A 24,618-nucleotide genomic window follows, 5' to 3' on the forward strand; every position below is an offset into this window, starting at 1 on the left:
GCAGCTCATTCATCCGAAGCTGTGATATTGTGGACTGGGCTGGAAAAGGACGCCCTTGTGGTTTTGAGCAGACCATCCAAATGCTTGTGGAGCAAAAAGCAAAAGCATTCCTAAGCTGGGGAGAGTAGGAAGGCCCCTTGTGATGCAGATCTAAGAAACAGTAAAGCTATTCTGTCTTCCTCACCCCCAGTGCCTTTTTTTTTTATTTGTTTGTTGGTGGAAGGATAAAAGGTTGGAAGCGTGGTAGAAAAGCATGGAGGGATTAGAAGTGGAAGACGGCATTGTTGGAACACACTCATCCTACCAGGAAAATTCGGAGAATGAGGCAAGGTAATCACACAATAATGCAGCCTCTCTTTGTGTTTTTCCTACTGCCACACAGCACAGAAAAAGGATCATTTACGGGTGGCCTGGGTAAATCGTGGGGACCGTGATGGAGGTTTTTGAAAATAGATCTGGGGTTTTTTTGCATGTGCAAATGCATTTCCTAAACACTTCACAATGGGACCAAGAACCTCAGTTTGATGTTTGGCTCTTCTGGTGGGGCCTACCCAGAGCCAGAAATGGGACCTGGCTCATTGCCCCCCGGAACCAGCATCAGTCGGTTTGGGTTCCCATGCAAGACTCCTCTGATGGGTAGCCATTTCATATGGTTGCGTCTGAGACCAAAAGCAGTGGCTTTGTTAAAATCCTTCTTCCAGCTAAGCACTTGGAAAATGCTTGGGCCTGAAATATCACAGAATGCTTTTCAACAAACCTTCGCAGGGGATGCTCATTGCCTCTCAGTTAATTGGTGTTCATAAAAGAGAAATCACAGCACATAATCAGAGCGTTTGAAGATAATATTCCAAGGGCACGCTCTCTCTGCCTCTACGTTTGCATTGCTTTTCTGGAGCACCTGAGCAGTGTGAGGTAACACCCTGTGCGACATTGCTTGCCAGGTTTATTTTGTGTGTGCCAGGGTTGTGTTCTAGGCACACTTGCATGTGTGAGTCCCTTGCGGTGAGAGACATTAGCAGAATGGATCTGAGGAAAAATGGTGAATGTACTTGGCAGACTTAGCCTTCAGAAGCTAAATACGTTCCCATTGTTATGGTCTCTCTTCTTTCTCTCCCAGCTGGCTGAGCAACAAATGTTGGAAGCAGAAAGTGCTTGTGCTTGTCGGATCACAGCCTGCCAGTTGGAGTTGTTGGAGTTCCTTGCGAACACAGTTGTGGGTTGCTATGACAGGGTTACCGAGGGAGAAGGTGACTTGGAAACAGCCACGTAAATTCTCTGCCTCTTGGAGGGTGTGGGATCTAACAGGAGGAAGAAATGATGCTGGGAAGACTATGCGTGTTCAAGGTGGAAATGATGCTGATTCAATGTGAATGGGCCTATGGCAGTTCATATTCATATACATCCATGTATCCATGCAAAGCGGGACTGCAGGTGGCACAGTGGTTCGAACCGCTGTGCTGCTGGGCTGGTAGATCGAAAGGTCGCCGGTTCGAATCTGCACAACGGGGTGAGTTCCCGTTGCTCCGTCCCAGCTCCTGCCAACCTTGCAGTTCGAAAGCATGCAAATGCAAGTAGATGAAAAGGCGCCACTTCGGTGGGCAGGTAACAGCGCTCCGTGCACCTCGGTGTTTAGTCATGCCGGCCCCATGACCACGGAGACTGTCTGCGGACAAGCACTGGCTCCCTCGGCTAGGAAACAGAGATGAGCACCGCCCCCTAGAGTCAGGCATGACTGGACATAACGTCAAGGGGAAGCCTTTACCTTTATCCATACAAAGATCAGCCTTCTCCAATAAGGTGGCCTTCAGAGGCTTTTGGATCTCAGCTCCCAGAATTCCCATCCAGCAGCGCCACTGACTGGGAATTCCAAGTGTTGGAATCCAAACATATCTGGAAGGCGCAAGATGAGCTGAATGGCTCATGCCATATAGGACAGAGGGTCTTGAATCTCAGTCGCTAAAATGCCTCAAAGGACTGTTCAGAAATTTCACAGCAACAAATTCAGGTTTGTTGGAATGGCCTCAGCATGCCATTCCTCAAAGGGAGTAATTCCGGCTATCACAGAGGTATCTCTGCACAATGAATGTGTTTTTCCCATGCATGCTGGAGCTGTTTCTGCATGCATGTACCTAAATATACAGTGTGTCAGGAGATCTCAAGTATAAGCCCATCAAAATGAGGGAGATGAAATTTGGTGAAGCAAATCAAGAGTGGAATCAACTTTTTTCTGGAATGCACTGGCAAAACGACCCCATGTCCTGTGCCGTCTGCTCCATCGGATCATCTCTCACCTGTTCTGGATAGTTCTGCTGTCATGGGCCAGGTGGAGGGTTAAATTCACGGTTAAATTTATCCCATTCAGGGTTCAGTTGCTGGCTGCAGTGCTCCTCTCGCGCGGGAGAATCCTTTGCTTGCGAGGTGTGTTTTTTATCGTTTTGCAGCCCGAGGAAGACGGTGTAAATTCCCATGCTTTTGCCTCAAGGATTTTAACCTCTTCTTCTGTTTTTCTGCTACTGAGGCAGCGTGTTTGCAAGTGTGATCTCCTCGTGGGCTTTGCACAGAATGCTGAATCTGACAGTTTAGCACACCAGGTCAGTGAGTCAGAGTTGAAATGTCTTCTTTGTGGCCCGGAAGACTTACTGAATTTTGCAGTAGCAACCCAAGGGGTTGTTCAGATAGATGACTGTAGGCTGTGAATAGGCTAACATCGTCGCTGCAGTTCCATTACCTTGCCTCCCTTCTGGAAAGCACAGACTCTTGTTTTGATAACATTTACTTCTCTTTTTTTTAAGCTGATGCCAAAATAATGTTTTGTAACTAGCAGTAAAACCAAGTTGGCCAAAACATCATTTTGTTATGACTTGTTTGGTTAAACAGTAAACCGAAACTGGAAGTGGAGCGATAGTTCGCTGCATTTCAGGAAGGTAATGTTATTAAAGAGCTTTCTTCACATAATCTAACATTTCTGATAAGTGAGAAAGAGGGACTGGATGTACTCCTATAGCCAAGCATGAAGTTCTAACTTCCCCCTTTTTCCAACTCCCCTCTCCCCCTTTCAGGCTTCTTTTTCAGCTAATGCACATTCTGTTGTTTACTACTAGAGTCGCTCTATCCATGAATACATCTTTACTAAGAGATACTTAGGAACTGCCTGTGGACAAGAGATGGGATAAGAAATCTCATACCCACTTGGTTATCAACAGTGCTCCCCAAGTAAGATTTTCTGATCACAGCTTTTTTTCCCTTCAGAGGGACTAGGAAATAACATGATTTCCACACACAACAGTGAAGAGTTTACTATTATTCCCTTTTAAAATTGATATCCAAAAGAGATCCCAGGACCATTTCTGTGGTTGTGGAAGACCCTTTCCAAAGAAACCTGCTTGTTTCCTACTTTAGCATCTTCCTGTAGCGAGGCAAAGACTTTAAACAAAAATACCAGGGCTTTAAAGTCAAGTCATGGTTTTATTTTCTTCTGTCTCTTTGGTTTTATTCCTCTTCCTTCAGTTTGAAATGGACCTGTACCTTCAGAGTTTATTTTCCTCTGTGCTCTGTTCAAAGAAACTTGGATTTCATACTGGTGTTTGTGGTTATATGTTGTAATTTTTTCGGTTTTGTCTCTGCCTATAAATATTAGTTCATCAAGGAAGTAAAAAGTATTAAAGGGAGCGCAAAAAGGGTGAAGGCATCTTATTTCTTTGCACCATTGTCTGTTTAAGGAATAGCAGATTAACCTTATGCCACATTACTCTCTGTTTCGCAAGCACTGAAAAACCCACGGTTAACAAACCGTGGTTTGTTGGAGGGTTAGGATTAAGGTGCTCTCTGTTACATCTGAACCTGGAACTCTGGGTTCTTCTTGGAGAAACAAGCCAGAGATAGAACTCTTCCTGCTCTTGGCCTGCATGCTCCTAACAACCTACGATTGGCAAACCATGGCTTATGCAGTCATGTTGCAGAACAGTCCAGGATTCTGCATGCATCAGTCAGAACAATGGCCAATCCCACCGCAGCAACTAATGTAGATTAAAATCCTTGCCTTGATGGACCCATATGCTAGGAAAAGGCCATGCTTCAGCCATGGCTGAACCACTTCAGTTATGAGCATGAGAGGATGGTGAAAGGTTGTGCGGATGGTCACAAGTACAACTTGAAGGCAAAGTTTCTTAGACGCACTTTGTCGCTTTCCAGTGCTTGCGCAGAGTCGCGTTAATAACCAAAGGTGGTCCCAGAAGACCCTGCTCCGATGCATGCATCCGAACCCACCTTTCCACGATCTTGACCACACGGCTTGGGGCTCCTTTGGTGCATGGCTACAGGACTCAAGCAACGTTGTGGTTTCCATTTATTCTTTCCCCACCTTTCCTGAAAAGAACCCAAGGTGGATCACCTAGCCATCTTCTTCTGTTTTATCCTCACAACAACCCTGTGAGGTAGGCTGAGCGTCAGTGATGGCCCAGGGTCACTCGGTGAAGTTCATGGTTATGTGGGGACTAAAATGCAGATTTCAGCCCCTTCATGTGCCTGTCAGCCTTAAAAGCACAGTTCTGCCTGGCCGTTTGTGAGGCTTCAGAGCATGCGTGAAAGGGAAGATAATGTGATCTCCCAGACCTTTGCTTTATTCCCTGGTTTTGTCTCCTACTGTGCGCTTTTATAAGATGGAAAAGGCTTCTTGGTAAAAGAGTATGCTGTCCTCTTAATGGTTTTGCAGAATTTTACATTTGAGCAGGGGGCTGCTCATTTGTTTCTTCGTCTTTTATAGAAACCCTCATTAAAGCACCAAGGCTAAATCATATGTTAGGACGTGCCGTTCTTTTCTCCAGTTCCCTGGACTAACAGTGACATGCTAAGCAGTTTTAACAGATGTTTTCATTGGTACGAGGAGCTGTGCCTTGGGTTTGTTTGTAAACTCTCTGGGCAAGCTGAAATTTTGCAGCTGGTGAATATCGACGGTCACCCATTCCTGGCCACAGCAGTACCGGAACACCTGGGCAGTGCTACCCTTTTTATTTATTTTTATTTATTTATTAAAACATTTTTATGCCGCCCCGTTCGCCGAAGCCTCACAGCATGAAGCGACTACCAAGATGTTCACTGGGCCCAGTTTCCAGCTCTTGCAGGAGAAGGATGCCCCAGCGACGAACTGACTTTCCACGGCAGCAGAGCGAGCGTGCATTACCAGTGCAGGCCAAGAAACTTCCGAGGGGCAGGAATGAAAAGCCCCCCCGTGTTCTTCACCAGAACGGACCAAGATTTTTGAGGCTACCTCCCTCGCTTTGATGAGAGTGGCCCCTTGCATTTTTGACATGATGTTTAGAATACTTAACATGCGTGGTTTTTCTCTTGGTCTTACGAATCCTGCACGTGTGATTATGAATGGGCTTAGTGGGGGGGGGGGTCAAGTTTGGAGGCCTGCCCCTCCTGGCCTGCCAATTCAGCATTCTAGAATTTCACCGATGGACATGCCCCTTCCCCTGCCTCTGCCCTGTTTTCCTGAACCGCCACTAATTTGGTGGTTTTGTGCAGTTCCGTCTCCCCTTCTGAAAATCTGAAATTCCCTGCCTGAGTCTCTGTTACGGGTGGCTGAGGCCTTAGAGATGAAATATGCTGGCATTCTTGCCCTTCCCCGTCGTCTGTGGCCCTTCCCATCTTTGGAATGCTGCCTCCAAGAGCTTCTCCCAAACTGGAATCAGCCCCAGGGCCGAAAGTGGTTTCTTACCTCTTGTTTAGTAGGTAACCTGGAATTTGCCAGTGGCTCAAGATAGAACTGTGGCGCTCCTTGCGTGTTGCATGAAGTCTAGCAAGCATACATCACGCCGACTGTGTGTGGAGGTGTGTCCCCAGTCACCCCACACTGCAGGCAAATGGTCCTTTGAACATCAAGCAGCCTCCGTTTTATTTTTATTCTTTGTGTTTTCCATTTCTCTGCCAGCCCACAGTCGAAACGCAGCCAGATTTGGAATGGGAAAGTCACTCTGACTGGCAGGAAGTTATCCTTCTTAGCAGGATCTAAGCAACAAGATAGATCCCTGGTCCAAAGAGCTAACAGTCTAAATTTGGACAGTGTATGGGTGGAAAGGGAGCGGCTCCAGCGTAAGAAGCAAAATATGAGCAAATAAAGCCATTTATTCAAGCAACCTATGGAGGGCTAAGGAGTTGCCAAAGGCTTCAGAGGAAATGACGGACCTTTAAGGACAGATTCAAAGAAGTGGCAGGGAGAGAAAAAGCAAGTTGAGTGTGTAAACTCCTAGCTAACAAGCAGCAGTGCAGTTTACTCAGGTCTTAGGTATATATTGTGAACGCTTATTTGTTTACTATGGCCATTGTAACGTCCAGCCACAAATACTTCCTTTAAGGCTAAAAAGGGACTTTGCTATTTCAGGTTCTTTGGGGTTTGGCTGCAGCTACCCTTTCAGCCAGCCGGAGTGCTTTCCATGCTTTGAATCAGGCCAAGAGCAAATATATTTTTGCCAGATTGGACAACATATTGTAACTGGAATGCAAAAAGCAAACGGCTTTGCACTTCAGAACTGTGTGTTTTTGTTTTTCCCTTTTTTTCTGCAGGCTCGGATGAGACAAAACTAGCTTTGTGCTCTTGAATGCTCTTGGATGTCATGTGCCCTTATTGAAACCACATATATTTTACATCATTTTACAGAATAAAATAGGATTAATTTACTCTGCTAGTGGAGACATTGCAGTATACACTAGTCACTTGCATATGGATTAAAGTCAGTATTATAATTTGGGTAGGTTCAAAATAAATTAGTCGATGTGGATTGTTGTGGACTTTGGGAACCTTCCTCTACAGCACAGTAATCCTTGAAAACTGGGAATATGGATTAAGTTTTCAAGGTCTGCCTCTTTTCTGTAAATACCATATTTCTAGTCTCCTTTCCCCTGGATTAATGGATTCTGACTGATATGCATGTAGCTATCCTCATTATTCTGTTGGTAACTCTCTCTCACACACAAATTCATAAATACTGCAGCACTGGATATATTTACTCTGAGAGACAAGACTATTAGACAGGATTATTAGAGACAAATCTTTCTCAAATTATCTGCAAGCCTGGTTCTTGCAAATGGGAGAGCAAATATCTCTGGCAATGAAAATTGGGAGTAAAATTAGACCTTGTACATTGTCTATAAAATGTCCTGTGTTTGCATCTTTCTGCAACTGATTTCTTTCTCAGTTTCTCATAAAGTAAAAGTAGTCACCCTCTTATGAGTTCACTTTCTGTTAATTGCTTAAGAGTCAGTGCATAAGTCAACAGTTCATGGTCTTAACATGTCAGGGTCCATAACAACTTCCGTCATTAAAATCCTTTGCCTGCTCCAACTTTGTATGATGCATTCTATTATTTTATTGCTTCATATAATCCTGTATGGCATTCCATATTCTGATACAGCCTATGACTAATAAAGACATAACTTGATTTGAATTGAGTGAATTAACTGCAGACTAAGGGCTTTGTGACTAAGTAAGGCCTGAAGGAGGTGAGGAAAGGGGTTCTGTCCACACTTTCCCTTCTCCCGGTCTCGTTGGAAATCAAGCCTACTTTCTCTTGACTTTTTCAGTCTCTTCTGCTGTGCAGTCAAATCAAGCTTGCAAAGCCATCTGGCCACTGTGGTACACGAGACTCTCATCTGAGAGAAAATCTGCACTGCTTGGTGGGTGTTTCTTGTCAAACCACAACAAACACAGGTGCATAAAAAGAGTGTACAGCCAGAAACCCTTCATACATAATTATTTGCAAAGGTTAGTCTTTGAGAGTGCAAGTTTCAGTTGTTGTGTATCCACGTGAAAGGGATCGCTCGCCAAAAGATTTTATTGGGAACAGAGCACGGTTGGTTGGTTAGCTGGTTAAAAGCTTTTCTATCCAGTCCCCTACAGAACGTCTCAGAACGGCTTACCGGGACGGTTTGTTACAGGTGGAATCAGACTTTGCAGCAGCCTGGTGTGGATAGTTCGGTTCGTGGTGCTGCAGTGCATTCTTTTTGATGCAAGGTGCAGTCCTGTAGGTGGGTTTAGGCAACAGACCAGCCAGAAACTCTGATGAGTCGCTGCCAGTCAGTGTCAAGCTCAATGGGCCCAGGCCTGATTCAGTATAAGGCATTTTGATTACTTGTAAGCCGCTTAGAGAATCCTGTTGGAAGTGTGGTACCATACGAATTCTGTTGTTGTACAGTCGCAACCCCATGGGCAACATTCCTCCATGTTCTATTTTCCACCATCTCCCGGAGTCCACCCAACCCCACTCCCACCTCCCCAGTGACCCCATCCGGACACCTTAACCTCTGCTGTCCCCTTCTCCTTTTGCCTTCAGTCATTCCCAGCATCAGGGTCTTCTTCAGGGAGTCCTTCCTTCTCACTAGGTGGCCAAAGTATTTGAGCTTCAGCTTCAGTATCTGTCCTTCTAAAGAGCAGACAGAGTTGATTTCCTTTAGGATTGAAGCATACAAATTTACATCCCTGTAATTGCATGATACTGCTTTGGGTACCAAATAATGCATCTTCAATCCAGTTTTGGATGTCCTAAAATGGGTAGCCACCTTGTGCTCCAGCATGGAGTGCTTTATGGACAAAACTGAATCGTCGAGTGAGATACAGGGACCATTCCTGGACCTTCAGTGGTCCAAGAGCTTCATTCAGGACTTTGCTTTGGAGGGAAAGCGTGTACACACACAGAGTTCACCAAACAGCAAAAGCCATGTTTTGTGTTCTCATTGTCCCGAGACAATCCTAGAAGGAGGGTCCTTAGAGCACCCCAGCGCGGATTTTGCCTTCAGATAATGCGGCAGAGACTTTTCCACCTCTGAAACTGTTTCTAGTGTGTAAACAAGCTCTTGCAGTGCAAATATTTTCAAGGATTGAGTTATGTAAGATGTCTGTAGAATTTACAGTTGCACAGTGATTTATAGAAGCCTTCCTATTTATACAGTCTTGTTTATAGTTCCTAGCACCCTGTGAACTGTAAAAGAAAAAAAGTGTGCTTTAAAAAAAGAAAAGGGAATAAGGCCGTGGGTCACTTTCCATTCAGTTTGTCTGCAGCTTTCATTTGTCTTGCTTCTGTCATGGTGTTTTCTGCTATTTTCTCTTTTACAACTCTTTTTAGTTTGTATTTTGCATGCTTTCCAAGCAGCAGTTGCTGAATTTTGAATACCGCACAGAAGGCATTCACAAAGAAATCCATATTTGCTATTCTCTTTTACTACTGTTACTTGGCATCTTCCGTTTTATCCAATGCACCAACTGGGAGCGCATGACTCGTTGGGTGAAAGACATTCCTTTTTAAATTAAAAAAGTGGTGCTGGGTTTTTTTCCTTAAAAGAATAATAATCCACGAGTTGAATCCTTTCTTACGACGCTGCTCTGGCGTGGGGGCTTCTATATTCATATCTTGCGGATTTTAGTTTTGCATGTTATCCTTAAAATAGTCATTTCCCAACACTGGTCCATCTGTGAGGGAGGGGGCCATTGTTTTATGTGTAATGCTGCAAAGAGATTTCCTGCTATTTAGGGAAATGTGGGGAGGGGGGCCAGAATCACACCAGTGGGGAAGTCTACAAGCAGCAGAAATGATACCGAGGTAGCATCACAGGAACTTCTGGTGTGTGTGGTGCAACAATATCACGGAGCTCCCCGATAAGCTTGTGCAAGGGAACAGGAATATGACCGTATGGAGGAGATGAAGCCACTCTTGCAGGAGAAATCGAAAGACAGAAGGAGAAATTCCCAGGGCCTTCATTCAGTGTGGTGGAGGGAAGAAGAGGAAGAGTCAATGGGGGGAACGCCGCACTGTCTTTAACTGCCCCATATCTCGGACAAAGCAGACAGAGACCTGAAAAACAGGAGCTTGGGGAGAGAATGGTGATGCAGACACAGGACGAAAGTTGGGTGGGACGAGCGGATGAGCAGGACCTGGACCAAACGAGCGGGTCGGGCTGTGGAGAAGGGGCAGGAAGGAATCCGGGAGCTCTGACCCTTGTGGATTCTGCTGCCGTTGCAGCATGGTGAGCTTTTCTTGGAGGCGGGCAGGATGTCGTGGGGTGAATTCCACACGTTGATTTGGACTCCCTGGCCAGTGCATTTGGTTGCAGACTTCTGTACGAAAGGTTACAAAAGCAGCATAGGATAGGCATGCTCGAATGATCTGTTCGTTCTGTATTTCAAAGCAAACCAATTGATCTGCACTGCCTGGAGTATGTATGGATTGTTGTTGTTGGTCGCAAAGTCGTGCCCGACCCATCGCGAGCCGATGGACAACATTCCTCCAGGCCTCCTGTCCTCCGCCATCCCTCAGAGTCTACCCAAGCTCACACCCACCGCCCCAGTGACCCCATCCAGCCACCTCATCCTCTGCCGTCCCCTTCTTCTCTTGCCATCAATTGTTCCCAGCATCAGGGTCTTCTCCAGGGAGTCCTTCTCATTCGGTGGCCGAAGTATTTGAGTTTCATCGTCAGTATCTATGAATCTGAGTTATACTCTGAATTTCACATTACTTAAAGTGACCCAGCTCACACATCATATTGGGCAATTTCTAAGTTGTTTAACCCAGGAATTATGGGATGAGTATAGTACAAACCACATGTTTGGCACTCCCACCTTTGATCAACTACCCAGGAACCCATTCCTGGCCTCTTTCATGATGTGCAAACCTGAAAGTCCTGGGTTTGTCACAGGTTAAACAGCCCAGAGTTAACCCTGCATCACCCCCAGTTTGTTGTAACTCTGGGTATTTTAACTCATAAACAACCCAGCATTTTCAGGCTTGCGCATCACAAAGTAACTGGGCAATTGCTCAGCAGTTTGTGTGAGCTGGATTATTGTCACAGGGTGGCTCTGGGCATTATCACCCCAGGACAACCATTTCATCTTCCATATGACAACCTGTTATTACATTATATCACTTTTGCAGTTCATGCAGCCCCACACATGCGTTGGTTGCTGCATTGGTTTTCTAGTCTTCCAGAGTAGCCATTACCTATAAACAAAACATGAGTACTAAAGGCAACCTTGGGACGCCATTTAGTAAGAGTATAGGGAAATGCCAACTTCAGTGTAACTAGAAATGGGGCAAAATATACTCTGGATCTAGCATGCACAGTGCTAAAACGGACTAGAAACCAGTTAATCCACCCCTAAATTGGTATCCCTCATTACTTGAGAGCATTACATTCTCTATTTTGGAGCTGAGAAGCCAAGGCATCTACAAAATCTTAATATTATCTCCCTGAATATTGTTACTGGAGAAGCACAGCATTTAACCATCAGGATCTTTAATGGAGGATGCCTAACAGAAACCATTATGGACCCCAAAAATGGGAGTTCTGCTTTTGCCATTTCTCTCTGCAATAAATTGTTCTCCCTGCTATTTCCTCACATAGTTTTCTCAAAGCTGGATTAGCAATCTTACTTAAAAAACGAAGATTGCCATTGGAAAGATGTAGAGGGACAGGAATAACCTTGGCAAAATGCTGTTCACAGCCCGGGCAAGAAAGAAGCACCAGCAGAAAATTGACTTGTATGATATAATGTCCATCATAACTGTCTGTACTTACAGCATGTTTGATATCTGTACTGCCAGTTACAACAGGACCTAACTGCCGATGGAGAAGATGTCAGACAAAATGGAGTAGGTTTGGGCATTTCCTTGAACAGAATAGCATAGGGGCGTCGGGGGGGGGGGGGGGGGGGATAGATAGGCAATGTGCATTTTGCAGGGCACCTCGATCTCATGATTCACTGATAGATTACTCCAGAAGTACCGGCTGAAAGCTTATTTTGCTTCTGTAAAATGCCTTAAAACGCCAAGACGTTTCTTCAGTACCTTCTCAGACAGAAAGGCAGGTAGAGGGTTTTCCCCCATATTTGGGAAAATAGCCCCATCCTTGTTTATAATATTGTGAGAAAATCCCACACAAATGAGCACACAAAAAAGGCCTGGTTCAGAAATTTACTCTGCAAAGTTCAGGATCAATTAGAAAGCTTTCCAGGAGGGAGCCCATGGCATGTATAAAAGCTCAAAAACATGCCAATTCATCAGAAGCTCGCAGGAGACCCTGTGCTAATGCAGCTGCTTCTCTGGGGCTTGCTGGTTTTGCAAGGGGGGATCTTGGAGCCCCGTCTTCCGGGCAAGCCAGTGGCGCTAAGAACCGCTTGCCTGGAGTTCAGAAATGCTGAACGTGTCTGAGTGGGCCTGTTTTCCAACTGAAGCCATTTGGGAACGTGGCCAACGCATACCACACTTGTGGGGGCTTCTAGAGAAGCGTCCTCAAAATAAATTGGGAAGCAGGGTGGTTCTCTGGAATATTAGCTCTGTATTAAGGTCAAAGGACAGTGGTCCCTTTATAATTGCTCCACCACACTGCCAGAGGGGCATACCCCCAGTTCCTTGCTGGAAAGCAGAGCTGGGCCACCTGCCCCCTCTTTTGAAGGCCCTCTGCAAGAAATCCAATCTTACCTCTGGCAGGCGAGAGGTGTCCATCCCGGGACAGCCCACTGGGCAGGGAGGAACGTTGGCCTGGCTCTCTGCCAGGGTGGCCCCCCGTCCCAGGGGTGCATCTATGGGGCAGTGCGAGCCTCAACAGGAAAAAGCTTCCCCGTCTTCTGGCTGGAGAAGGAAGGATGCTGTCTCCAGCCTCCACGGGGAAAGCGGAGGTCAGCCTCACTGACGGGACCACAGGTAGTGTCCCGAGTGGCTGTTACAGCCGTGACGTACGAGGGATACATCTTCTCAGATGCATTTCTGGGTGGCAACGTGCAAAGCAGGTGCATCTACCATTGCAAGCAACGCCGGGAAGGAGGATTCTGGTGGGGAGGGTGGGAGGATAAGTCTTTGCTGCGTGGAAGCAGAGCATTTGGGGGGGAGGGTCCGGTTGTGTGCAGTTCAACAGGCTCTGCTTGGCATTTTGACCCCTTCTCGTTGGCCTCAAACCCATAACCTTTCCCATTCTGTTACGCCATATTGGTGTCGTCCTCCACACACTTAATGGGGGACACAGGCCTTGAAAACTTGCGTGGTCTTCTGGAGCACTGAATGCTTCTCTTCCTTTCTGGTTTTCAGGTGCACATTCCGATTCCCCAGCACAGTCATCAAAATCCAGTTCACGTCGCTCTACCATAAAGAGGAGATGAAGGAGGAAGCCTCATCACCTCCACTTCGGCCACTCTACCCTCAAATATCGCCTCTCAAGATCCACATTCCGGAGCCGGATCTCCGGATCTTGGGCAGCCCCCTGCCTTCCCCCACTGGCACCATCAGGTAAGGGACTTGGTTCTCCAGCAGTCGCCTTCATGACTTGTCCCTCAGTGCAAGCATGGCTTCTCCTTCAATGCAAGCATGGCTTCTTCCACTTTCCAAAGAGCCAGTGCATCCCAAAATTGATTGTTCTTCCATGCATTTAATATGTGGAACTTGCAGAAGGCCTGTCCCTCTTATGGTTCAGGCTCATGAAATGGGACAGAGATCAAATCTCAGGACTTTCTCTGCCTCTTGGTACTCATTTTTGGTAAAAGGTGGAACTCCTGGGACACAGGGGACTTCTCAGGGACACCATAACTTGCTCCTGTTCCTGGGAAATTGCATCTTCTTTGCTGTGTGCTGTCACAATTAATATGCTCCATCATAAATCATGGTTACATGATAGTCACTTTATCATGGTTTCCATCGTGCCGGATGCTCCTCCCACTGTTGGCATTTATCCCATCAGCCACAACACCTGAAGTTCAATCCCAAGGTGCATCACTACCTGCCTGTATTGCCTGCCTCTTTCTCAGTGGTCCACACACAGCGGTTGGATGGCCGGAGTGGCTCCTACAGTTGCCACTCTTTCCAGAGGACTCTATGGTAGTTGCATTTCAGGACTGTGGAAACCATGAGCCACTGTGGTGGTAGGCAGAGATCACAGAATAAACCGTTTCCAAACTTACCATGGTGAACTGTCTGCGTTCAAATAACACAGGAGAATAACACCATGGCTAGTTGTATTGTCTGAACCCGACTTTGGTCTAACTTATTTACCCATGTTAACCCATTGCTCAACTAAGATTTTAACAATGTACTTCTACAGTAGGGTTTTTACTGCTGCTCTTTATCAGTGGTCCATTCGAGAGATCTGGTAATGTTTTTGTCAAGGCTGTTTTTAAGTTACTGTCAAAGAAATATCTCAGTGGTACAACTGGAGATATAATCATCTCAGTTTCCTTTCTGTTTGCAATCTTGCAAGTAAGTCCACAAGTTACTAGTTCTCATGGCCCTGCTATTTAAAGATGACATATTAATCATCTTAAAGAAAGGAAAAGCACCTAGCTTGCATTAACTCCCACCCCACCCTAGTTTCTCTGAAGGAAAACCTGTTACTTGCCAGAGGCAACCAGGAAATGACTATTTTTGTGGCTATGTATTTTTTCTGAATAACACAATACAGGAAAGTAGGTTTCTCTAGTCTTTCACTGTCTAAGGAGATGTGAGTCATTGTTCAGAAAGGTGAGAGACCCTTCATGCTTAACAGAAAAAATAATATTGATTGATTGATTGATTGATTGATTTTATTTGCCAACCAACTGGCGGATGTCCTTTCCAAAACTGGGGGGAAATCACCGTAAGTGATGGTGTTTGTGATCTCTGCATTAGGAGCGGCTAAAAGATTTAAAAAGAAGCAAGCAAGCTTCCGATTTCTACAGAACCCTTCCTCAGGTTGAAAGTTAAACATGAAATAAAAGCTGGTACAGGATGTTTCAGACCAGATTAAAGGCCCAAGTCTGCACATGGAATGGGAAGCAAAATTCATCCTTACCATGTAACTACTTGCACAAAAAGAAAAATTACCGAGTGTTACATTCTGGTAACATTGCATAAGTCGCCTGTGTTCTGGTTGGTGCCGAAATAAAACTCTGAGATTGTGTCCAAGGCTTCAGTGACAGAGAAGCATGACCGTTTGCACTGTGAACGTATTAACTCCAGCACTTTCAATTCAGTCTGGGTGACACCTCCCAAATTTTATCTCAAGAGTCGTGAAAACTGCAGGGCTGGTCTCCATCTTTTCCTCTTTTTATCTTGCCTGGGAATTCATCAGTGGGTTATAGCCCCGTTTTTGGGAGCTTACGTTTCGTGGCCTCATGACATGTGTATCCGCTTTTCATATTAGAAATAACTTCTGTTGTGTTAGATAAACTGCTCCGTGTTGTTCGGCAAATCTGCTCACAGATTGGGTAGAGTGAAAGGTATCAATACCTGAAATTGCCTTTATCCCCTTTGTTCTCCTTTAGCCACCACAGTGTTGTTACGGGATTAGTTTTAGAGGCCTTTAAAAAATGCGTCCTCTGCGTGGAGATGGCTTTGGTTTGAGTGTAGCCTTCCAGCATGTCATGACTGGAACTGGCTGGAGCCGGGGGTCAGACTAGATGGCCCAGGAGGTCCCTTCTGACTCGCTCTGTTTCTTTTTCTCTCAAGCCCCACTTTGCAGCCATTTCCGCTGTGAATTTCCAGAATGACTAGAAAACAGAAGCGCCTCTCCCCCGGTCGTTTTATCAGCTGGGAAATTTTTCCCAGTGGAGCATCTTCTGCCGTGGTGCTAAAGTGGCGGTCCATATGGAACGACATCCCGTTGGGCAAAGCACATTGAGCCCGTGCAGCCCCCACCTGCAGTGAATCCGCTTTTCAAGACAACCCAGGAATGTTCTGTTCCTGATTTTTTAGTTGTGACATCCAAACTCTGGGTTGTTGGCATTTAAACAACCAAGCGTTTTAACCCAGCAATAAACCACGGGTTCCCACTCCGTGTTGTTTCATCCTCAGCAACCCAGAGTGCCAGCCTTGGAGAACTGGAACTACTGTGGCACAGTAGTTACAGAGCTGTGGGGAGATCCCACTCACCCCGAAGTTCACTGGGCGACTTCAGGCCCACTCAGCCTGCCCTACCTCACAGGGTTGTTGTGCTGGGTTCTTTGCAAGAGGTGGTAAGGTGGGGCAGGTAAACCAAACAAGCAGACATGGTGTTCCTGGGTACTTTGGAAAAGTGGATGCAAGTGGTAGCAGGGGGATCGGAGTCTGCGAGGAAGCATTCCTGGCTGAGCGCAGGAGGTTCCCAGGAACAGGCTTGCGAGGGTTTGGGAAGGCACTGCTATGGATGCCAGACTCCTGGGCCACAGTCTCTCAGTGTGTGAAACAGCATCCGATAACAGGGCCGAAATGGGCGTGCGGAGATCCCCCGCCGCTGCTCTTGCCATGCGCCCACGTTATTGGGAGAGCTCTGGTGGTGGCCGATCCCGGAATAAAAAGCTTGTGGCTGTTTGCTCTTGGTGGCGGCTCTGCATCCTTTGGTGAGTGTATCTGATGTGCAGGCCCTGTGGTGGCTTGCGGTGCTCCTGCCCCGGCTTCAGCCCTAGCCAGAATGGAGCGCGCAGCTAGAAATTGCATCCGGATCCTAGTAAGGGCTGGCCTCTTGCCTGCCTGCAAAATGAAGAAGCTGTGCTGCAGCTGTGTGTCCTTGCTCTGCACACAGAGAATTAGTTCAGTGCTTGGCAATTTCAAATCCAGTGGGCAACAAGAGATAGGAAGAGACCTTCTTTGCCCAAGAGCTGCTGCCAGCAGATCAGGCAGTGGTGGACTAGATGGACAAAGACAGCTCGTGTATAAGCCCCTTTTTCTGTAGCTCAGCGGTAAAACCCCGGCTTTTCATGTGGAGCTTCCCACCATCAAACCCCAGTATCTCCAGCTCAGGCTAGGAAGGAACGCTCCCTGGAATCCTGGAGAGCTGCTGCCAGTCCGTGTCAACAGTACTGGGTTAGATGGACCCACAGTATGACTCAGCAGCTGTATTTAGACTATGCAGTAAGGCACACTCGGGGGCAAGTATAGGTATAGTGTGAGTTGTTCTTGAACCATGGGTTGTCAGTGTTGTCTGAACCCAGTCAAGGTAACAAACCATGGTGAACAACCCACAGTTCACAACCCAACAATAACCCAGGAGTTTTCTTCATGGGCTGTTTGTGGTTCACCAGTCATGGCTTGTTAGCACAACCAGGTTCAGGAGACAGGATCACCCACATTTCTGCAACGATCACAGGTTTTGTGTCAACCCACACTCAACCCTTGAAGGTTGGCTGTAATGTTGTCTGAACATTTAAGGCAGCTTCCTATTCTCTTGGCTGATGGGGGCATGAGGTGGAGGGTCTGAAGAAGGGTAGCTGCAGGCAAAAACTCGGTTTTGCCCCTGTGTTTCAGAGATCACTTGGCCATTCATTAAAAATCAGAGAGCAAAAGAACCAACTTCGTTTCCCAGTGCATCATAACGGCAGCATTTGTGGTCTGAGCTGTTGATGCTTCTCCTTTTGATGAAAAGAGCTACACCTTGCCAACTTACAGTAATTGGTTTCATGCTCTCAATCTTGGGGGCAAACCAACCCCGTACATTCTTGGATGTGTGACACTGCCCTCTATTCAGCACTAATACAAGATTTCTCTCTCACACACATGCACACACACCTGTTGAAAGCTGCTTTGGCATGACGAGAAAGTATAAGATAATAAATAGAGCTGACTTCCCCTGCCCGATCTGGCAAAATAATGTTTTATGAGATGCTTCTGTGCTTTAACATCCGTTGGGGCTTAGCGAAAGCCAATCTCTCTGTGCTTCTCGAGAAACCTCAAAAGACTTTTGAGGTTTTCTTCTCTTACCCAGCTGTTTTTGTTCTCCTTTCTTCCTTGCAGACCGAGGGACTGCTGTATTTATAAATACCCCATTCTGGGATGAAGGATGCAGGAGCCAGCCTGGGCTTTCTTTCCTCAGTGTCGATAAGTTCTGTTGCTTTCAGAAGAAGTGAATAATGTGTTATTTATGTGGCGCTCTTTAAATCCAAAAACAAACAACTCTGTCATGAAACTCCCAGGCCAGCCAAACCTACCTCACAGGGCTATTGGGAAGATAAGAGAGAGAGGGAAAGAAATCTGGGGTAAAAGCCACGTTCCAGAGGCCTTCCTGGTAGCCGGGGCTGAAGTGGTGCTGTTTTTGCTGCTTGTTGCATTGCCTAATCAGTGCTCAAATTTAGCAAATCAACTTCAGCGATTGTGGATTAAACAGATACACTGAGGAAGGCAGAGACTCTGTCCTCCTGCGTCCTGGATGCAAAAAGGGGAGGAACCCCCCCCCCATGCTTCTGGCTGGCCACTGCTGGAGGCAGGATACTGAAATGCAGCCAGAAGCCCATGCAGGATCCGGCCGGCCGTCCTCCTCGCCTTGCGGGTGGGGCGCCCTTCCCAGAGGAGCCGGCGGGGCCGAGCAACGCTGGCGACCCTCGCAAGAGGGCAGGGGGCAGGAGAGGGACCCCCTCCCCCTCCGCCCCTCGCTGCCGCGTTGGGCCCCTTCCCTCCGCTTTGCTCCTCTTGGGCCTGGCTCCCCCCCCCCCCCCCGCACACAAACACACACGTACACACACGATGACACGCGCACCACCCCTGTGGCAGTGCTCGCTTGCCTAATTTGGTGCGCGCTCGCCTCGCCGGGCCCTGATTGGCCGCTGGGAATCCTCGCCGGAGCCGAGCGTCCCGAGATCCCGAGCTGGCTTCCTTTTTGGAAAGCGGAGGCCGCCTCTCCCTGCGCCGCTGCTTCCCAGCTCCCGGCTCGGCGGGGGCAGGCCGGCCCGGCACCCCTCCTGCCGAGCACCAGCAGCCCACCCGGCCCCCACCCGCCGCCTGCCCCCCCATCTGCCTTCCCACCAGCTTCCCTGCCAGGGTCTGGTCCGCTTTCGAGGGCTGCTCGGCTTCCTTTCTTCCGTCCATGCCGCCCCCCTCTGCCCCCCCCTGCTCCCTGCCAGCGTGTGTGTTTGCGCAGAACACTGCTCTACCTGGAGAAGGGTTGTGCCTTGAGGAAGCCAAACACAAACACAACCCGCCCACCTCGGCACTTCCAGGGTGTGAAAGGCACACCAGCGCCTTGCTCTGGGGCATTATTGGCCTCCTTTCCCCTCCTCCCCCTGCTCTTCCCAACCCTTCTTTTTTCCTTTCTCTGTTTTGGGGCTTTTTCCCGTCTTTTGCTTTGTCTCAACGGCTTTGCCTCTAGGAGACGGTGTTTACCAAGTCCTTTGAAGCGGGTTGAGGGGGAGTCTCCCCGGCCCTGAACATTCAGACCCGGGTTTGGCCTTGTTTTTGAAATTGGACATTTAAAAAAAAAAAGCTTTATTTTTTTACAGTGTTTAACTTCTTGCACAATGCAAAGAAAGATGGGCTCTGGCTGCATGTAGAAAGCCAGTAAAAACATCCTGTCTGTGAGATCATAGTTGAAAGCCGAACAAGCAGCCGGGTTCAAACTCAAGATTTGCTAGGAACAGACAGGCAGATATTAAGCTTATGGGATGACGACGGGGAATTGATTGTAGAGCAGCGAGCCTGATTTTTAGTGTTAGGAAGCGGATGTCCCTTGCAAGACAAGGAGCACTCCTTTGTTTATTCAATTTATATACCACCCAGTAGCCGAAGCACTGCCAAAGTTTCCAGACAGCGCCTGGATACAACAAAACCACCCATTAAGCTTTTTCCATAGAACAAAATTTGAAAATGATTTAAATGGTTTACAGCCATTTAGCAGCGATACAGTATTAGGTCTAGGAAGAACAATCAGAGAGGCCATTGGGTAATGCCTGGGGGTTTACTTATACATAGTGGTATCTCGGTTCTGCAGGTAAATGAAGAATGAGAAAGGCAGAGGCCAAGGGCGCTGATTCACTGAAGCGGCTGACTCAGCCAGGGCTGCTAGTGCAACCCGGAACAGCATCCTCTTTGCTGCCGCTTCCTCCTCGGGTGGGCCATGAGATGATGCGGAAGTGTTCTAAGTAGAGTGGTTGTCGGTTTTAGCTAACATATCCCATAATCTCTGACCATTGGCAATGCTTGCTCAGTGAGAATTATTTTATTACTGCTACTACGCTGCTTTGCTACCTTTCTTCCTTTTGCAAGAAACCCAAGGCAAGCTTGCACCGTTCTCCTCTTCTCCATTTTCTCCCTACAACAACCCTGTGAGGTAGGTTAAGTTGAAAGGAAGTGACTAGGCCTAAAATCAGCCAGTTGGCTTCATGACCGAGTGTCCACCAGGATGCAGATTTCCTGACTCTCCATCCAGCGCTCTCAGCCACTACACCACGCTGGCTCTCAGTGAGGCCAGAGCAGTGGCCAGTGTGGCCATTTATGGGCCAAAGCATCTGGCTGGCCACAAGCTGCCCAGCCCTGCCCTACTAGCTTTGCTTGCGAGGAGAGTTTTTGCCTTTTTAAAACATATGGGTGAAAATACGGATAATCACATGCGCTTCAACATGGTACATTTCACGCTACCACATCCTGTTGCATGTTTAAAGTAGGCCTCTGACAGTGTGGGCAGCCGATGAGGACAAGGCAGAATGTGGAATCTGCTCGGGGCAATGAGGCCAGGGGGCTCGGATTGTGTGACTCTTGGGTTTCGGAGTATGGAGATGGGGGCAGATGAGAGCATTTCAGAGGGAAAGCAATGCCATACGGTAGCGGAGGTAAGATGGTGCAGAGTGGAGCTGCTCAGCGTGTGTATTTCTAAGAATCCGAGCTTGTGGAGGTGGGAAAACAAGGTGGAATGTGGCGCTTCTTTTCTCCCAAGGTGAGAACCGATGCCTTTTGGTGAACCATTTTGCATCTTGGTTGAGGGATTGGACCCGTCGGCCCTATTCGTTGCGCTCTTTTGCCGTAAGGTCCAAGTGAAGGTTGCACGTCCCTGATTACAGCATTACATGGTGGCTTGTGTTTGTTTGTACGTTTATTTGTTAAAACTTCTTTAGACCATCACTTACTGAAGTCTTGGGACGGATTAACAACAAGACAAAAAACACAACGTCCTGTGTTGCTGGCGTGATCGATGCTCTTGCTCCTAGCATTATGATTCTTCCTATGTTTGCGGGGTTCTTCCAAGCTTGAAAAATAAGACAGCCCCTTCTCACAACCGATTCATCTGTGTGTCAGGGAGCCTGTTCCAACCAGTAGCCTTCAACTCCAAGCAGCCCTGACCATCGGCCATCCTAGGCAGCCCTGATGGACGTTGGAGTACAAACATTTGGAAGTTGGGGAAGAATAGAGTTGGGTTTGATTCTGTTTTACTACAGTGTGTTCTAAGCTGCTTCGAGAATCATTTATTCAGAATGAACCGTTCAGTCATTGAACCCCATTCATTCCTGAGCAAATAAACAATCCAGGTACAGATTGCTTAGTGTGATGCGCAATAAACGCTGAGATTATTGTGCCCCCAAAAGCCAGGATTATAAGCCAGCATTAAACCAGGATTTGTTTCTTACTTAGGAATTCTGATTTGCTTTGGCCAGTAACATATAAATCCTTGATTTTTCTGTGATACCAAGCTTTCCCTGCCTGGTTTGTTTACTTGCACAATCACAGAGAGGATCGAGTGAGGAATGAGTAATCATGCAACTTATTTGCATTGTGGTTTAATTAACCCAAGTTTCCTAGCTTGAGGGTTTTACAGGCAAACGCTTCCATTGACTAAAAGTAGGATAGACTCTGGCTGCCTTGCCCCTAAATTCAAGAATAACCCTTAATACAATTCACCACATAACCAACACAATCCTTTGCTGCATTTTGTAGGATTTTCTCTGAGCAGGATGCCCAGTGAAGGCTCCCATCTTTGTGTGTATTCACAGAATATTCGCATTCAAATAATGCTTCTGGGTGCAGAGCATTATTTTCTGGCTGCCTCCAAATTCTTTGTGTACGAAAAGCTGCTGGTTGTGCTGATCCATTGCAAACATTTGTGCTTTTCTCATTCAGTGAATGCAGCGATATTTGGAAACTTGGATTCTGGCGGATGTTCAATGTTTTACCTGCACAATTATCCAGAAATTCTGACATGTAGGTAGCAGCAATGATTGTGGCCTGGAATCCACAAAGTTGCTTTGCCAATTTTGCAGCAGCAGCTGGGAGGAACATCTGGAAGTTCCCTATGTGGTCCTCAGAGGACGCCTGCATTGCTAGCGCATGAGAAATCGAAAAACGAAACTCTGCAGAGGCTCACTATAAACAGAAATGAGTGACATAGGCAGAGCTTGAAAGCGTTTCAACATGACCACTTTTAGAGACACAGAACGTGAAGGGTAGATGGTTGGTGGTTCAGCCTCGGTCTCAGCTCTGACTAGCAAAGCAAAGCAGAACTCTTCATGTCCCAAAATACCAACGATGGCATGGATTTGTTTTCAAAGCTTTGCATACATTTTCAGATGGGTCGTGCAACTGTTGTTCGCCGTTTTGCATTGTATGGATTCTGTTTTTCATAATGCCTGCTCTAAATTGAAAGCTGCCCTAATTGGAAACAGCCTGTTTTTATGGAAGAAGCCTGAGACTGGAATTGCTCGGATTATCTTCATTGCTTTTTTAATTTGTTTAGCATTGGCGAAGGCCCGAGAGGCACAGCAGTTCTGTGACTGGAGTGATGCGTTCCCATCTCCTGTAGCCAACTTCACGTCCCTTCTTAGACTTGCTGGTAGCCTTGGGTGAAACATTGGCCACCGTCCAATAGCATCTTTAGACCTCCCCGTTACTCTAGCTTTAAGCCTGCTGAGGTCTGTTGAAATCGTGGCTGGTGCGTTTTGCCTCAGTTTTGCATCTCTGAAATGGGAAGTCAGGAATCTCTCACAAGGTTCATTGCGAGGACAATGATGCGCTTTGCATACTATAAGTATTAGTAATGGCTGTATCACGGGCTTCTTGACATGTGCCCTGTAAATCAAAGTGCAACTCTGGAGCAAGTGCTGGCAGCATGCTTCGAGTGTTCTGGCCTGCCATTCCCTTCTGGCTTCACCAATAGCTACACGGACAAGGACTGTTGGGAATTGTAGGCCAAAAGAGCCAGAAGATTTCAGGTTCCTCACCTGCTCAGCAGGTCTTATAGTACTTTATCTAAAAGTGCTCTGCTGTGAGCAGAGTTCATATACTTATTTAAAAAAAACCAAACTTGGATGAATTTATACTCAGAAACCCTGGTTTGCTCTTACGTGGATGAGAGCTGCCCACCTTGCATTCAGGGAGAATGCTAAACTATGGTTTGCCCCTGCATCTGAACACAGCTTATGGAAAGTTGTTCCAGGTCCGAAGATGACCTCTCCTCTCTACCCATGTTTCACATTAAACAGCTTTGGTTTTAGATTAACCACAAAACAATGTGTTCCCTGGCGAATCGATGATTACTTGAAAGTAATTATGCGAAGCGGTGCCTGCCAGTCCAAGTCCAGCCGTCTGAACACTGGACCACACCGACTTGGCTTCCTTTGTGAGAGACAAGAGGTGGTGAAAAACCAAAGGGGGTATCCTTTTCCCTGGGAATGGAAAGGTGACACTTGGGTTCCTTGCCCAGCCTTGTGTCATCCTGGCTCCAGCATGCTGTTAGGCTTACGAACCGGGAAAAGAATCCGGCAGCACCGGATCTGAGGAGACAGTATTCCAGAGCAGTACCTTGTCCGCCTGGAGCTGTTCGAGTCGCAGGCGTTGCATCCCTCGAAGTTTCTGCGTGTTCTTGTCACCCCGCCTGGCTGTTGCCAGGATGCCCCTTGAGGCGCTTTGGCCCGCTTTCTCGAGCTTTCGGTGGAAGATGCGCAGACACGCCGATCCACTTCACGGAGAACAAGCTCAGGTTGTCGCGTTTAAGGACAGAGTGCCGCTCCTCCGCCCGTTTCCCACAAAGGAAATCCGCAGTGCTCTGCTTTTTATTATCATTATTACAAGAGGAGCCTTGTTTTAATTTTGTAAAGCATCATGAGATGCCTGGGATAAATGATGGTATGGAAAAGTTTTAAATAAATAAACCTGCCGCAAAACATGGCCCTGTGGACTCTAGCCGGCAACGCCTTCTTCTGGGCGATTCCACTCCACTCTTCCCTGCACACTCCTGGCCACTTCGGCGCACCTTGAATTTCCCCCAGGCCGTCTCGAGCGGACGGAGCCATTTTGGCTCTGCAAGAGCAGGATGGGCTTTCCGTTAGCTCCTAGCTGGTGGCTCATTGCTCATTTCTCCAAGCGTGCATTGGGGCCCACGGGTGGGTGGGTCTCGCCCCACGTTCGGCGGCTCTTGGTGTTTCACTTTGCTCGGTGCGGCTTTGTTTGACCATCTTGCGCCCTGGCGGTATTGTGTGCACAGCGAGAGCTGGTTGGAGAGGAAGTGAAGAAAAAAGCAGCAGGAAGGAGAAGAGAACTGGCAGTTGTGCATGGGACACCCGTTGGGTGTGCGAGAAGGGTTGACGGGATCACATTTCATTTTTCGGTTATTACGTTTTAGTACTATCCAGTAGCCAAAGCTCCCCCCGCCCTCCCTCCCTCTGCAATCCATCAGTGCCAGTCCCTGGTCTGTGTTGACTTTTATGGCCATCCTCTTATCCAGAGGGTTTAGCAAGGAAACGATGACTAGATTATAGTAAGATCTATTCCTGTTTTCTGCATGATTCTAAGCCACGTGGGTCTTGATTTTATTTTCCTTTGATGCCTTTGTTTCCTTGTTCAGTGAGGCAAAAGCAAAAGTGTGTGTGTGTGTGTGTGTGTGTGTGTGTGTGTGTGTGAGAGAGAGAGAGAGAGAGAGAGAGAGAGAGAGAGAGAGAGC

At 47.3% G+C, this 24,618-nt stretch overlaps 1 protein-coding gene across 8 annotated transcripts in view; it reads left to right on the top strand.

Moving 5' to 3' along the window:
• The window catches only part of FOXK1 (forkhead box K1), a 68,746-nt gene that overhangs the window by 19,594 nt on the left and 24,534 nt on the right, over positions 1-24,618 (top strand). For 6 of the 8 annotated variants that reach the window (XM_044433789.1, XM_044433787.1, XM_044433793.1 and 3 more), the window contains exon 2: positions 13,071-13,268. In XM_044433789.1, the coding sequence (XP_044289724.1) occupies positions 13,071-13,268 (198 nt within the window). Of the gene's footprint in view, positions 1-5; positions 331-13,070; positions 13,269-24,618 lie in introns of those variants that run through there. The other 2 variants (XM_044433792.1, XM_044433791.1) reach the window with 2 other exon arrangements.

This window comes from Varanus komodoensis, unplaced genomic scaffold (genome assembly GCF_004798865.1).
Source record: "Varanus komodoensis strain SLA01 unplaced genomic scaffold, ASM479886v1 scaffold26, whole genome shotgun sequence".
Classification (NCBI taxonomy): Eukaryota; Metazoa; Chordata; class Lepidosauria; order Squamata; family Varanidae; genus Varanus; species Varanus komodoensis.